This window comes from Leptonychotes weddellii, chromosome 15, assembly GCF_054177405.1.
Source record: "Leptonychotes weddellii isolate Sample4059 chromosome 15, ASM5417740v2, whole genome shotgun sequence".
Classification (NCBI taxonomy): Eukaryota; Metazoa; Chordata; class Mammalia; order Carnivora; family Phocidae; genus Leptonychotes; species Leptonychotes weddellii.
The window spans coordinates 28,017,672-28,031,552 of NC_138383.1; the positions used below are offsets into that span (position 1 = coordinate 28,017,672).

A 13,881-nucleotide genomic window follows, 5' to 3' on the forward strand; every position below is an offset into this window, starting at 1 on the left:
CTGGGCCTTAGCTCTCCTAACCTGGAATATTAAATGTTTGAATGATTCGATCTTTAAAGAATCCAGCTCTAAGCCTCCACAAAACAGACATAATTACAGATGACTGGAAAATGCTGCATTTTTGCTAAGAACTCCAGGGATTCCCAGTGTGGCCTCCTACCACACTGTTACCTGCAAACAGATGAGCCAGCCCTTTCTTTCTGAGCTTTGAAATTAAACATTAACACAGGACAGGAGAGTATATGTGAGTCTAGAAGGAAACAGCAAAATGTCCACTGTATTAATTTATATCTGGGTTACAGAATTCTAATGTCAATTGGTGTTCTTTCTTTATACTTCTGGAAGCTTGCAAGTTTTCTCCCACTAAGCAAGCAACCCTATAAAAAACAAAAAACAAAAACCCCCAAATCTTCTGATATCAATACTTTTTCTTTTTAAAGTACATTAAACAGGGCCTCCTCGTGTAAGATGGGAATGTTACTTTATGATGTTTATGATTATATTCTGGAATTCCTGTGGAAATCAGCTAGAATCATGTAAGTGTTCAAAACCTGTTTCTGGTTCTGTCCAATAGGAACTGTAAAAGTACCTGCTGTCCCCTTCCTCTCGAGGAGGTGGTTGTGAAGATCAAGTGAGCTGGTGCCTGGGAAAGCCCTCGGAAAACCACATGTGCTACACTGTTCCACATTAAAAGTTGGGCGAACTGTTAAACTCATAGTCTTTTGGACCACAATTACAAGAGCAAGGCAAGTGATCCTGAGAAAATGATGCCAAGTATATTATTGGTTGGTGGGTATGTTAAACTGCTTAAGTGAATCATACAAATTATAACCTGGGGTGGAAAAATGCAAATGGTACTATTTAATAAATAACAATTAAGTTCCCCTTATTTTACTGGACTTAGTAAAACTGCTCAGAAAACTTCATTAGCAGTTAAAACTATGTTTCAACATAGCTATGCAACTGTATTTCAGTGATATAAGTTAATAATTTTAGTATCTTCTCAAATTGTTTTCCAAATGCCCCAACTCATTTTAAAAACATACTACTAGCCATATCATTATACTTACTGATTTGGATCTGATCCATAATCCAGCAGAACATCAACTAATTTTGTAAGGCCTAATAATGCTGCAACGAAAAGTGCAGTCTGGCCCAAGGAGTTAACTGCATCAACATAAATTCCTGCAAAGTAAATGCAAAACTGAATATATGTATCAGGAAACTTCCTAAGATAAAACTACAGAAATTCATGTTAGGACACAAAGTAAAATTCCTTTACACAGCACTTTCTTATCTTAGTAATATAAACTTCTTTCCAAAAAGAAACACAACCACATTTACTCATCAAAAATATTAACAAAAATTCTAAGAAAAACCTAAATAGAACCCAGAGAATTTGGTCTAATCAGTTAAAAAGCAGCTTTCTCCTCAGAATTCTCAACCCAGTCCCACCTCAGATCTCTGGTTCGTTCAACTTAGGCCTTTCTACTCTCCCAGAAACTAGTACATTAATAAAAAAACACACCCAATTCTCTTAACAAACACTACAAAACAACCCACCACCCCTCTCCTACAAACAAAACCATAAAAAACACCAACTACCACCCACTCCAAACACAACCGTGGAACAAAAAACACCATACATAAGTTACTTCTAATAAAATCCACCACGATACCTCAAAAATGACACATACTACCTTATACAAGCATAAGCAACGAAACCACTCAGACTGCATTCTCTCCCTCTAGCTCCCCAAAAAGGGAAGAAGAACGATCATCAACGGCAAATAGCAGTTGCAAACAACAACACCAAATGCCTCTTTCACGCTCAGGAGAGAACACTACAGCTCCTCCTCGTGGTTTCGGGTACTCTACACATTCAGAGAAACTTCTCTAGTAACAAACTATAGAAATGATCCCTGAAAGTATAGTCTTAACAGTACCAGTCCTAACTTTCCGAAGTGGAAGAAACCCACGTACATTTTACCCATGGTGACTTTACTTAATGTCACCATTCTTTCCAAATGTATATTAGCATGTATTTCCCAAAGAACTGTTCCATTACTAAAGTTCGACAAAGCGTTTTTGAACATAATGCGTTTCAGAAGACAGTTCAAGTTCTCACTTTAATTAACATACGGCTGATAAACAGCCAATCGCACGGCATTTTTCCCACTTACCCCTCCCACCTACTGCCCGGCAATTCCGCCTCGTCAGTTTTACGTAGACCGCTGACGACTACACAGCGCGCCGGAACTCCAGGACGTGTCTCAGTTTAGACCGACAGTAGAAGCGAGGAATCCTTTCTCCACCCCGCCCCCTCGAGAAAAACGGAAGTGGATGATGAAACCGATGACCTAAGCCAAAGAGTTTTTGCAAAGCACTCCCGGTTATTTAAACTTAATCCCGTGATCTAAATACCAGCCATATAAATGTTGTGTGTGTGTTTTTTTTAACAAATCAAGGAATTTTTATTTACATAAAAGGTGTTTAAAGAAAACAAAATACGTAACTCTGCTTAAAGTTTCAGGAGCTCTCCGCTCTTGGGCTAAGGACAAAACTCAACATAGCTTATCAGGCCGTCCATGGTCTGGCCCACACACCAACTCTCCAGCCTTATTTTGCACCAAGTTCCCTCTCACTTCAGCCCTACTGAACTTCAGCTCTTTTGCTCACCATATTCCCTTCTGCCACAGAGCCTTTGCAAAAGCTGTTCCCTCAGACAGGAATTCTCTCCCAATCCCTTTCCCAACTTAACTGCTGTTCATCATTACGACACATCTGTCCAAGTGTCATTGTCTCAGGGAACTCTTCCCTCACCTCCCTAACCAGAGCCAACATCTCTTGAGTGATTATTTGATTAATGCCGCTCTTTGCATGAGACTATGTCTGGGAAGGGCAGAGACTATGAAATGACCTTGTATACCCACAATATCCCAAACACCTGGTACTAAAAGAATGAATCCAAGCAAAGGTGTCCAGTGCAGAGAACTGGGTAAAACAGGAGTCCTTAACATTATAATATGTCATTTTAAAGCCATGGGGGTTAGTGAGTCACAAAACATTCTACCTAAATAGACAGTTGAGGATGGAGCCCTGAGGCCCACTGGCAAGCTGAAAGGACAAAGCCAAAAAGTAGGAAGAGAAGGAAACCAAAAGAGGTAAGAGAAAAACCTGGAACAAATGGGTCTCAGTGACAAGGGATAAGAGCTTCATGAAGGATCAGTCAACAGCATCAGACTGGAGAAATCTAGTAAGAAGGATCAGTGTTCTTGATGAGAGCAGTGCTAGTGGGGTTCACATTTCTTTTTTTTTTTTCAAAGATTTTATTTATTTATTTGAGAGAGAGAGAATGAGAGACAGAGAGCATGAGAAGGAGGAAGGTCAGAGGGAGAAGCAGACTCCCTGCTGAGCAGGGAGCCCAATGTGGGACTCGATTCCGGGACTCCAGGATCATGACCTGAGCCGAAGGCAGTCGCTTAACCAACTGAGCCACTCAGGCACCCGGGGTTCACATTTCTTATTGCTCAGGTCTCTCTATGTTACAAGTATTTGTGGCATGTCTTCTTCCCCACCAGACTATCTCCCCTAACCTTCAGGGCAGAAACTGCCACTTTCTCTCTCTTCAGTGCCAGGTAAACTTACTTGACCTAAGCAAGCCTAAGCGTAGAGAAGAGCAGCAAGAACAATGTGGGAAAACAATTCTCCATGGATAGCTCCTGTGTCTCCCAAGTCAGGAAAGTACGGCACTAATGGCCCTGTGTTCTAGACTATCTTTTTGAAGATGTGTGTATACTAAACTTTGGAAGATAAAATATCTTCCTTTAGAGCAAAGGGCAGGCATGCTCACTGTCCAGTATAATAAAGATAACAGCTTCTTCTGGAGCAAAGGTTATACTGTCCATTATAGAAGATAAGCTCAGGGTGCTTCTGCTGTAAAGCAACCCACCACATGTGCAATGTTATATAGCTCTTTGCATGGCTCTGTGGGAATTAGGGCTTGAGGAACCAGCACCAAAAAAGCTAAAAGTCTAACTACTGCTGTTGCTATGAGTAATAAACTATCACTCAATTCTGGGACCCAGGAATCTCCTGTCTTCTGCCTGCTTCCATACACCTGAAGCAGCCTAATTTATAAAATCGCAGATTATTCATAATTCTGGTTAGGAAGGAACTACAGTTTAGGGTAGCAGACTGGTTAATCCCTGGAGTTCATGAACTAAAAAATTAAATCAACCAGGGCCTCCAAAGGCTTAGGGAAGCACTTAGGGAGGCACTGACCAACAATTCTTGAGAAGATACAGATGGCTGCAGAGAAAAATAGTTTGAAAACCACTGTCCCCACAATTTACATAACAGCCTTTTAGTGATTTCCTAGTAGAAAACATTTATTCATTAATTCACTCATTCAACAAGTATTTATTTTAGGCCAGCCCACTGTAGCCATGTTGTGACTGATAAAAAGATGACCAAAATAAGTCCCCCGAGAAGTGACAAAAGGCAGCTTTGACATGGTACAAAGATTGAGTAAAAAGGTCAAAAGACCCGGGTTCAAGTGTTGGAGTCCCAATGACAACCCTTTTTAGCCTGGAGCCTCCAGATGGGTAAGTCACCTAATCTCTGGGCCTCCTAGGAAGCAAGACCTGATATTAATAACGACGTGTGCCAGGCACCATTCTAACGCAATCCTCAGAACAGTACTGTATAACAGGAGGAAGGTACTAATATCACTGTTTTGTGGACGGAAAAACCGAGGTTTAGAGGGGGTGAGTAATTTTCCAGAGATCACACAACAATCTGGCTCCGAAGTCCCTGCACTACAACATATTGTCTCCCTCTCATCCTAATTCCTCAGGCTTGCTGCTCAGAATCGCCGAAGGCTTTAGTCACTAAACAATGCTGTCCACAGCATTAAACACAAAGTGGAGATAAAGTACTAATTTATTTTATTTTATTTATTTATTTATTTTTTCTAAAGAAAGGCAGACTGCCACTTGCAGCGCCTCACTTGGATGTGTCTGGAGTCTTGGAAGCTTTACTACCCTACGTTCTCCTACAAATGGACCTTGAGAGCTTGTTTGGAGGTTCTAGCAGGGGAGCGCAGCTAGTCGTATACCCTTCACCGAAGAACGGTCCTCCTCCATTAGGGAAGGTCGTCCTCTTCGACGGAGCGCGCAGCTTCGGGAGGGACGCACATGGAGCACTGAGGGAGGAAGGCGACACCCGCCTAGCCAGCCAGATGAGCCGAATCAACCCTAGCGATCAGTGGGGTGACAGATGTCACAGCCAGATCGCCCTCACATTCTAAAGTATTAATTTCTGAGAGCAGGAAACCTAGATAGCTTTGGGAGAAAGTGGAATGATGGGGTGTAAAGGGAATGAGAGGATAAATAATATGTGTATCGGAAGGATGGATATTTCACCCTACTCTGCAATATTCAATAAACCAACATAAAATGGTGCCTGAGTTGAAATAATGGGGGGAAAAAGATAAACTTGAAGCTTGAAAAAAAAAAAACAAACGAGAAAACATTCAGAACTGGAGAAGAGGTGGGAAAACAGACACCTTCCTAAGTGCAGTTAGGAATGTGAAGTGTTACAGTGCTTTTGGAAAGCAATGTGGCAGTATCTATGAAAAGCTGGACCCAGAAATCCCACTTTGAATATTAAAAATCCATTATGTAGGGGTGCCTGGGTGGCTCAGTCGGTTAAGCGTCTGCCTTCGGCTCAGGTCATGATCCCAGGGTCCTGGGATCGAGTCCTGCATCAGGCTCCTTGCTCAGTAGGGAGCCTGCTTCTCCCTCTGCCTGCCTCTATCCCTGTTTATGCATGCATGCTCTCTCTCGCTCTCCTCTCACAAATAAATAGAAACTTAAAAAAAAATAAAGATTTTATTTTTAAGTAATCTCTGCATCCAACGTGGGGTTTAAACTCACAACCCCGAGATCAGGAGTCTCATGCTTTACTGACTCAGCCAGCCAGCCAGCCACCCCTGTTGGGAGTTTTTTGGATTAGTGATTCAATTTCTTTGCTGGTTATCAGTCAGTTCAAATTTTCTGTTTCTTCCTGTTTCAGTTTGGTAGTTTATATGTTTCTAGGAATTTATCCTTTCTTCGACGTTGTCCAATTTGTTGGCATATAGTTTTTCATAATAATGTTCTCTTACAATTGTTTGTATTTCTCTGGTGGTGTTATTTCTTCTCTCTCATTTATGATGTTACTTGTTTGAGTCCTTTCTCTTTTTTCTTGTAAAGTCTGGCAAGTGGTGTATCCATTTTATTGATTTTTTTCTTTTTTTCTCAAAAGACCAGCTCCTGGGGCACCTGGGTGGCTCAGTTGTTATGGTCCCAGGGTCCTGGGATCGAGCCCCACATCGGGCTCCCTGCTCCACGGGAAGCCTGCTTCTCCCGCTCCCACTCCCCCTGCTTGTGTTCCCTCTCTCGCTGTGTCACTCTCAAATGAATAAATGAAATCTTAAAAAAAAAAAAAAAAACAGCTCCTGGGGATGCCTGGGTGGCTCAGTCGGTTGGGCATCTGCCTTCGGTTCAGGTCATGATCCCTGGGTCCTGGGATCGAGCCCCACATCAGGCTCTCTGCTCAGCTGGGAGCCTGCTTCTTCCTCTGCCTGCTGCTTCCCCTGCTTGTGTTCTCTCGCTCTCTCTGACAAATAAATAAAATCTTAAAAAAAAAAAAAAAGCTCTTGGTTTCATTGATCTATTGTTTTTTTGATTTCTTTTTTTTTTTAAGATTTTATTTATTTATGTGACAGAGACACAGCGAGAGAGGGAACACAAGCAGTGGGAGTGGGAGAGGGAGAAGCAGGCTTCCCGCAGAGCAGGGAGCTGGATATGGGGCTCAATCCCAGGACCCCGGGATCATGACCTGAGCCGAAGGCAGACACTTAACGACTGAGCCACCCAGGCACCCCTGTTTTTTTTATTTCTATATTATTTATCTCTACTCTAATCTTTATTATTTCCTCCCATCTGCTGGTTCTAGATTTTGTTTCTTCTTCTTCTAGCTCCTTTAGGTGTCAGGTTAGGTTGTTTATTTGAGATTTTTCTTCCTTCTTGAGATAGGCCTGTATTGCTATCAGCTTCACTCTTACAACCACTTTTGCTGCATCCTAAAGGTTTTGGACTTCTGTGGTTTCATTTTCATTTGTTTCCATGTACTTTTTTATTTCTTCTTTTATTTCCTGGTTGACGCATTCATTGTTTACTAGCTAATCAAAACAGCATGGTACTGGCACAAAAATAGTCACATAGATCAATAGAACAGAATTGAAAACCCAGAAATAAACCCACAACTATATAGTACAGTAATCTTAACAAAGCAGGAAAGGATATCCAAAGGGAAAAGGACAATCTCTTCAACAAATGGTATTGGGGAAACTGGATAGCAACATGCAAAAGAAAAAAACTGGACCACTTTTTTTTTTTTTTTTAAGAGAGAGAGTACACAAGCTAGAGCAGTGAGGGGGTGGGGGACAGAGGAAGAGGGAGAGAGAATCTTAAGTAGGCTCCATACCCAACACAGAGCCCAATACAGGGCTCGATCTCATGACCCTGAGATCATGACCTGAGCCAAAATCAAGAGTCAGATGCTTAACTGACTGAGCCACCCAGGCACCCATGGATTACTTTCTTAAACCATAACAAAAATAAATTCGAATTGGGCGCCTGGGTGGCTCAGTTGGTTAAGCGACTGCCTTCGGCTCAGGTCATGATCCCAGGGTCCTGGGATCGAGGGAGCCTGCTTCTCCCTCTCCCACTCCCCCTGCTTGTGTTCCCTCTCTCGCTGTGTCTCTCTCTGTCAAATAAATAAATAAAATCTTTAAAAAAAAAAATTCAAATGGATTACAGATCTAAATGTGAGACCTGAAACCCTAAAAATCCTAGAAGAGAGCACAGGCAGCTCTTTGACATCAGCTGTAGCAGCTTTTTTCTAGATATGTCTCCTGAGGCAAGGGAAACAAAAGCAAAAATAAACTATTGGGATTTCATTCAAATAATAGAACTTCTGCATATTGAAGGACACAATCAACAAAACTAAAAGGCAACCTACAGAATGGGGAGAAGATATTTGCAAATGACATATCTGATAAAGGGTTAGTATCCAAAATATATCAAGAACGTATACAACTCAACACCCAAACAACAAATAATCCAATTAAAAAATGGGCAGAAGACATGAACAGACATTTCTCCAAAGAAGACATCCAGATGGCCAACAGACACATGAAAAAAATGTTCATCATCATCACTTACCATCACGGGAATGCAAATCAAAACTACAATGAGATATCACCTCATACCTGTCAGAATGCCAAAATCAACAGAAGAAACAGGTGTTCATGAGGATGTGAAGGAAGAGGAACCCTCCTGCACTGTTGGTGTTAATGCAAACTGGTATAGTCACTCTGGAAAACAATATGGAGGTTCTTCAAAAAGTTAAAAATGGAACTACCCTATGATCCAGCTATCACACTACTGGTTATCTACCCAAAGAATACAAAAACACTGATTTAAAGGGATACATGCACCCTGATGTTTTTTAGCAGCATTATCTACATTAGCCAAGACATGGAAGCAGTCCAAGTACCCACTGATTGATGAATGGATAAAGAATATGTAGTATACATATACAAAAGAATATTATTCACCTATAAAAAAGAATGAAATCTTGCCATTTGCAACAACATAGATGGTGCTAGGGAGAATAATGTTAAGCTAAATAAGTCAGAAAAAGACGAATACCATATGATTTCACTCACATGTACAATTTAAGAAACAAAACAAGCAAAGGGAAAAAAGAGAGAGATACAAACAAAAAAAATACTCTTTTTTTAAAAAAAAATATTTTATTGGGCGCCTGGGTGGCTCAGTTGTTTAGGCGACTGCCTTCGGCTCAGGTCATGATCCTGGAGTCCCTGGATCGAGTTCCGCATCGGGCTCCCTGCTTGGCAGGGAGCCTGCTTCTGCCTCTGACCCTCCCCCCTCTCATGTGCTCTCTCTCTGTCATTCTCTTTGTCTCAAATAAATAAATAAAAAAAATCTTTAAAAAAAATATATTTTATTTATTTATTTGACAGAGAGAGACACAGCGAGAGAGGGAACACAAGCAGGGGGAGTGGGGGAAGGGAAGCAGGCTTCCCACGGAGCAGGGAGCCCAATGTGGGGCTCTATCCCAGGACCCTGGGACCACGACCTGAGCCAAAGGCAGACACTTAACGACTGAGCCACCCAGGTGCCCCAAAAAACATACTCTTAACTATAGAGAACACACTGGTGGTTAACAGAGGGGGGGTGGGGGGGGGATGGGTGAAACAGGTGATGGGGATTAAGGAGTGCACCTGTTGTGATGAGCACAGGGAGATGTACGGAGTTGCTGAATCACTATATTGTACACCTGAAGCTAATATAACACTGTATGTTAACTATACTGGAATTATAATAACTTTAAAAAAGATATTCTAATACAGCGCTTAGAGTGAAGAAGCTTACAACACAAGAAACAATTTTTTTCACATGAAACAGAGTGGCACAAAGCAATAAGCAATAAAATGATTAAACTGTAGAATCTACTGCCTAAAGTTTTGGCAATAAAAAAAGAAAGAATTTTATGAAATTTTAAGGACTTAAAAACATGAGTATCCAGGTTCAAAGACCCCACTAAGTACACATCACAATGGAGGTACACAGGTCTATGCTGAAGCATTATCATGACATATAAGAAGACCAGGGATAAAGAGAACATTAAATTCTCCAGAGTAAGTAAACGACCACTTCACATAAAAAAATCAGGAATCTGAATGGCATCAGGGTTCTCAATAATAAGACTGAAAGCTAAGAGACAAAAGAATAGCTTCAAATCCTGGGGGAAATTTATTTCAACCTAGAATTTTGTTCCTTCCAAACTATCAATCAGGTATGAGGACAGGGTGAAAAACTTCAGATTTTCGTATTTTTTTTTTCAGATTTCAAAGTAATTACCTCCAATGCACCTTTTCTTTGTTTCAGTAAAATGTAAGAATGGACTAAGATAGAGGAATGGAATCCAGAAAAGATGAGCTGTAACCCAGGCTAAGGGAATTCCCAAAATGTGGCTGAGAGAAAACCATGGGTTCAAGTTGTTCTAGAGAGATGGTGGTCCAGCTTGGACCAGAAGAGTAGAGAAATGTCTTCAAGAAAATATCTCAACCAAGAGATTATAAATTTGACATTGGAAAAAAATGTACTGAAAGTGTTCTGAAGAGTTATTAAAATGGGTGGCAAGAGTTCATTGATTTACATAGAACTGAGCAATAAAAAGGAGTCCATTTTAACTCCAGGTAGTCTGAAATTAGATTTGCCAACTTTGCAGGTCCTGTTAGATGTCTGCTTTTTATTTTTTTAGAGGATTTATTTATTTGAGAGAGAGTATGTGAGAGAGAGAGCACGAGCCAGAGGGAGAGGCAGAGGGAGAAGCAAGCTCCCTGCTGAGCAGGGAGCCCGATGCGGGGCTCGATCCCAGGACCCTGGGATCATGACCTGAGCCGAAGGCAGAAGCTTAACGACTGAGCCACTCAGGCGCCCTTGACATAATTTTTTTAAAAAAGATTTATTTGAGAGAGAGAGCAAGCGCGTGCAAGAGCACGTGAGCAGGGGGTAGGGGCAGATTCAGAGGGAGAAGCAGGCTTCCCGCTGAGCAGGGAGCCCTATGCAGGGCTCTATCCCAGGATCCTGGGATCATGACCTGAGCCGAAGGCAGATGCCTAACTGACTGAGCCACCCTGGTGCTCCAGATGTCTGCTTTTTGGAAGGAGAGTTTTCAGACTTTGAACCCGCCAGAGGCTTTGAGCTCCCAGGGCTGTGGCTGCCTTTTCCATCCCTCTAGGCAGCAGGAACTGCTGGGTTTTCTTTCACAGCTGTTAACAATGGAGGTGCTGTGCCAAAGCCTCCAGCTCCCCCACAGGCTCCGTCAGCACGAGAACCCTGGAGCTGTGGACAAAGTCTAGTACAATGGCGCTGAGTCTGGATGTGAATGGTTTTACCTGGAAATGATCAAGTTACTCATATGTGATATACCAATCACATATGGGTATGTGATTATACTGAGATTCATCTGGGCATCTGGTGGAGAGTGTAAAAAGAAAGATGGAAAAGGAATGGGAATACTGTCAGTAGGAATACATCTTTAATTCTCATCCCTCCCTTTCTTCTTTCATTCATTCAACAATAAAAAACAACAACTCGGGGGTGCCTGGGGCTCAATTAAGCAAACAACTCTTTTTTTTTTTAAAGACTTTATTTATTTGACAGAGAGAGTACAACAGGGGGATCCTATAGTCCCAGGATCAAGTCCAGCATCCGGCTCCCTGCTCAGCAGGGAGTCTGCTTCTCCCTCTGCCCCTCTCCCCTACTTGGGCACTCACCCATGCACGCGCTCTCTCTCTCAAATAAATAAATAAATAAATAAATAAATAAATAAATAAATAAAATTTCTTTTAGGTTTAAGTAATCTCTACATCCAATGTGGGGCTCAAACTCACATGAAACACAACCCCAAGATCAAGAGTTGCATGCTTTTCCTACTGAGCCAGGCAGGCGCCCCTTTTAAATTCTATTTTTAAGTAATCTCTATACCCAACGTAGGGCTCTAACTCACAACCCCCCCCCGCCCCCCCGCCAAGATCAAGAGTCACATGCCACACCAACTGAGCCAGCCATGCGCCCCTCAGGGGATACCTTTTCCACACCTGCACCCTGGGATGATTATTTCATTCCCTCTTTTTTTTTTTTTTTAAAGATTTTATTTATTTATTTTACAGAGAGAGACACAGTGAGAGAGGGAACATAAGCAGGGGGAGTGGGAGAGGGAGAAGCAGGCTTCCTGCTGAGCAGCGAGCCTGATGTAGGGCTCAGTCCCAGGACCCTGGGATCATGACCTGAGCTGAAGGCAGATGCTTAAACAACTGAGCCACCCAGGCGCCCCTTTTAGATTTTATTCTTAAGTAATCTCTACACCCAAAGTGGGCTCGAACTCACAGCCCTGAGATCAAGGGTTGCATGCTCTACTGACTCAGCCAGCCCAGTACCCCTCATTCCTTCTTTATTCTCATCTCTCCTACCCTTCCTCACCAGTCTCCCTCAGCAATGTTTTTGCCTCACACTTGGCACAGAACTAGAAGCTATCATTTGAAAAACCCTCACTATGGTCTCATTACATGGACGAACTGCCTAAATCTGCACTCCCCATGAACTCTGGCCAACTCAAAGGCCTGCCCCTGGGAGCTGCTCTCTCCTAAATCTGTTTCTCCTGCTGTACCCAGTCCTTCCATCTGCACTCAGACTTGTTCTCCCATCTTTAATTCTCCCATCTCCCTGGGCGCCTGGGTGGCTCAGTCGTTAAGCATCTGCCTTCAGATCAGGTCATGATCCCTGCTCTGCAGGAAGCCTGCTTCTCCCTCTCCCACTTCCCCTGCTTGTGTTCCCTCTCTCGCTGTGTCTCTCTGTCAAATAAATAAATAAAATCTTAAAAAAAAAAAAATTCTCCCATCTCCCTGTCTACATCCCACATCCCCCACCCGCCCGCAATGCATATCTACCTCTATACTCTCCATCACAGCTTGATCTTCTGGGAGCCCATTCATCAGGCTTCATTGATCAGCCCATCCCAAACCAGCTTCTATCTATCTCTGCCGCAAGACCAATAAAGTCACCACTAAATGCCATGGCTTTCTATCTGTATCTTGATCTCATATGTTTTCTACACATTTTTCTGTTCTACTTTCCTTCCTTGACTTTGATCAAGCACATTCATCTGGTTTTCATCCTACCTGTTTGGCCACCCCTTCTCAGTCAGCTTTGGGAGTTCTGTCTGTTAAAAGTCAGAAATTTCTCCTAAATGTGTCCTACACTGAGCTCTACCATCACTTCCCACCTCATTACCCTACCTAATTCAGTTACTTCTCCTTCTCCCCATTTTAACATAGGGAATCATTTGCTCAAGCCATAAAACCTGACCATTATTCCTCACTCATACCTATACTGAATCAATCCCCCAAGTCCTACCAATATTAAATATTTTTCAGATCTAGTCAGTTTCTCTTTCTCTCTCCGTCACCACCACCACCTTCCCTACTACCTACATGAATGTAGTAGGTGCCCAACCAGGCTTCACACTTCTCATTTGACTTAATCCCTACCCCAACCTAACTTCCACACAGCCGTTAGTAACTTTAATCCATAGAGCAGATCAAAACCATTCTCCTTTCAATAGCAGCCCACCACCCTTAGAATAATAGAAAAAACTGTATCTCCAGCTCTTCATCAAAGTGCTATGACTAAACCATCCTCTCATTCTCTAGCACTAAACACAGCAGTATGTTTCCCTCCAGTAAACTATACACAGAAAAAAAAATAACTTTATACCCATAAAACACTGTACCCAGATAACATAACCACTAAGCATTTCCTAACCTGAATGAACCCTACTCCTCTGCTTTTCTCTTTTTTGCCCCATTACTTGCACTAGTGCCCTCATTATTTTTCTCTACCAAAAAAAAAAAAAAAAAAAACCCAACCCCATAGCAGCTCTATTTTTAGAAACCAAAAAAAAACCCCACCAAAACCACTCAGACTGCATCCCTTCCCTCTAACTTCTCCAAAAGAGAAGAAGAACGATCATCAAAGACAAAGGGCTGAAACATGAGTAACACCCAAAGCCAATTTCACGCTCAGGAAAAGATACTGTGCCTCCTCCTCGTGGTTTACGGGTACTCTACACGTTCAGAGAAACTTCTCTAGTAATAAACTATAGAAATGATCCCTGAAAGTATAGCTTTAACTTTGACCTCGCGGCCTCGGCTTGGTCTATGGCAGCCGCACACTTTGC

The 13,881-nt window shown here is 42.2% G+C and overlaps 1 protein-coding gene and 2 non-coding genes across 9 annotated transcripts in view; all 3 read right to left on the bottom strand.

Moving 5' to 3' along the window:
• Nucleotides 1–13,881, bottom strand: part of TEX14 (testis expressed 14, intercellular bridge forming factor) — an 84,115-nt gene that overhangs the window by 60,201 nt on the left and 10,033 nt on the right. For all 7 annotated transcript variants that reach the window (XM_081805296.1, XM_081805295.1, XM_081805294.1 and 4 more), the window contains exon 2: nucleotides 1,071–1,185. In XM_081805296.1, the coding sequence (XP_081661422.1) occupies nucleotides 1,071–1,185 (115 nt within the window). The remainder of the gene's footprint in view (nucleotides 1–1,070; nucleotides 1,186–13,881) is intronic.
• Nucleotides 1,724–1,938, bottom strand: LOC115941530 (small nucleolar RNA U3). Its single transcript, XR_004076267.2, has one exon. It is a non-coding gene; the product is annotated as a small nucleolar RNA U3 (small nucleolar RNA).
• On the bottom strand, nucleotides 13,617–13,831 carry LOC115938341 (small nucleolar RNA U3). The gene has a single exon (XR_004073478.2). It is a non-coding gene; the product is annotated as a small nucleolar RNA U3 (small nucleolar RNA).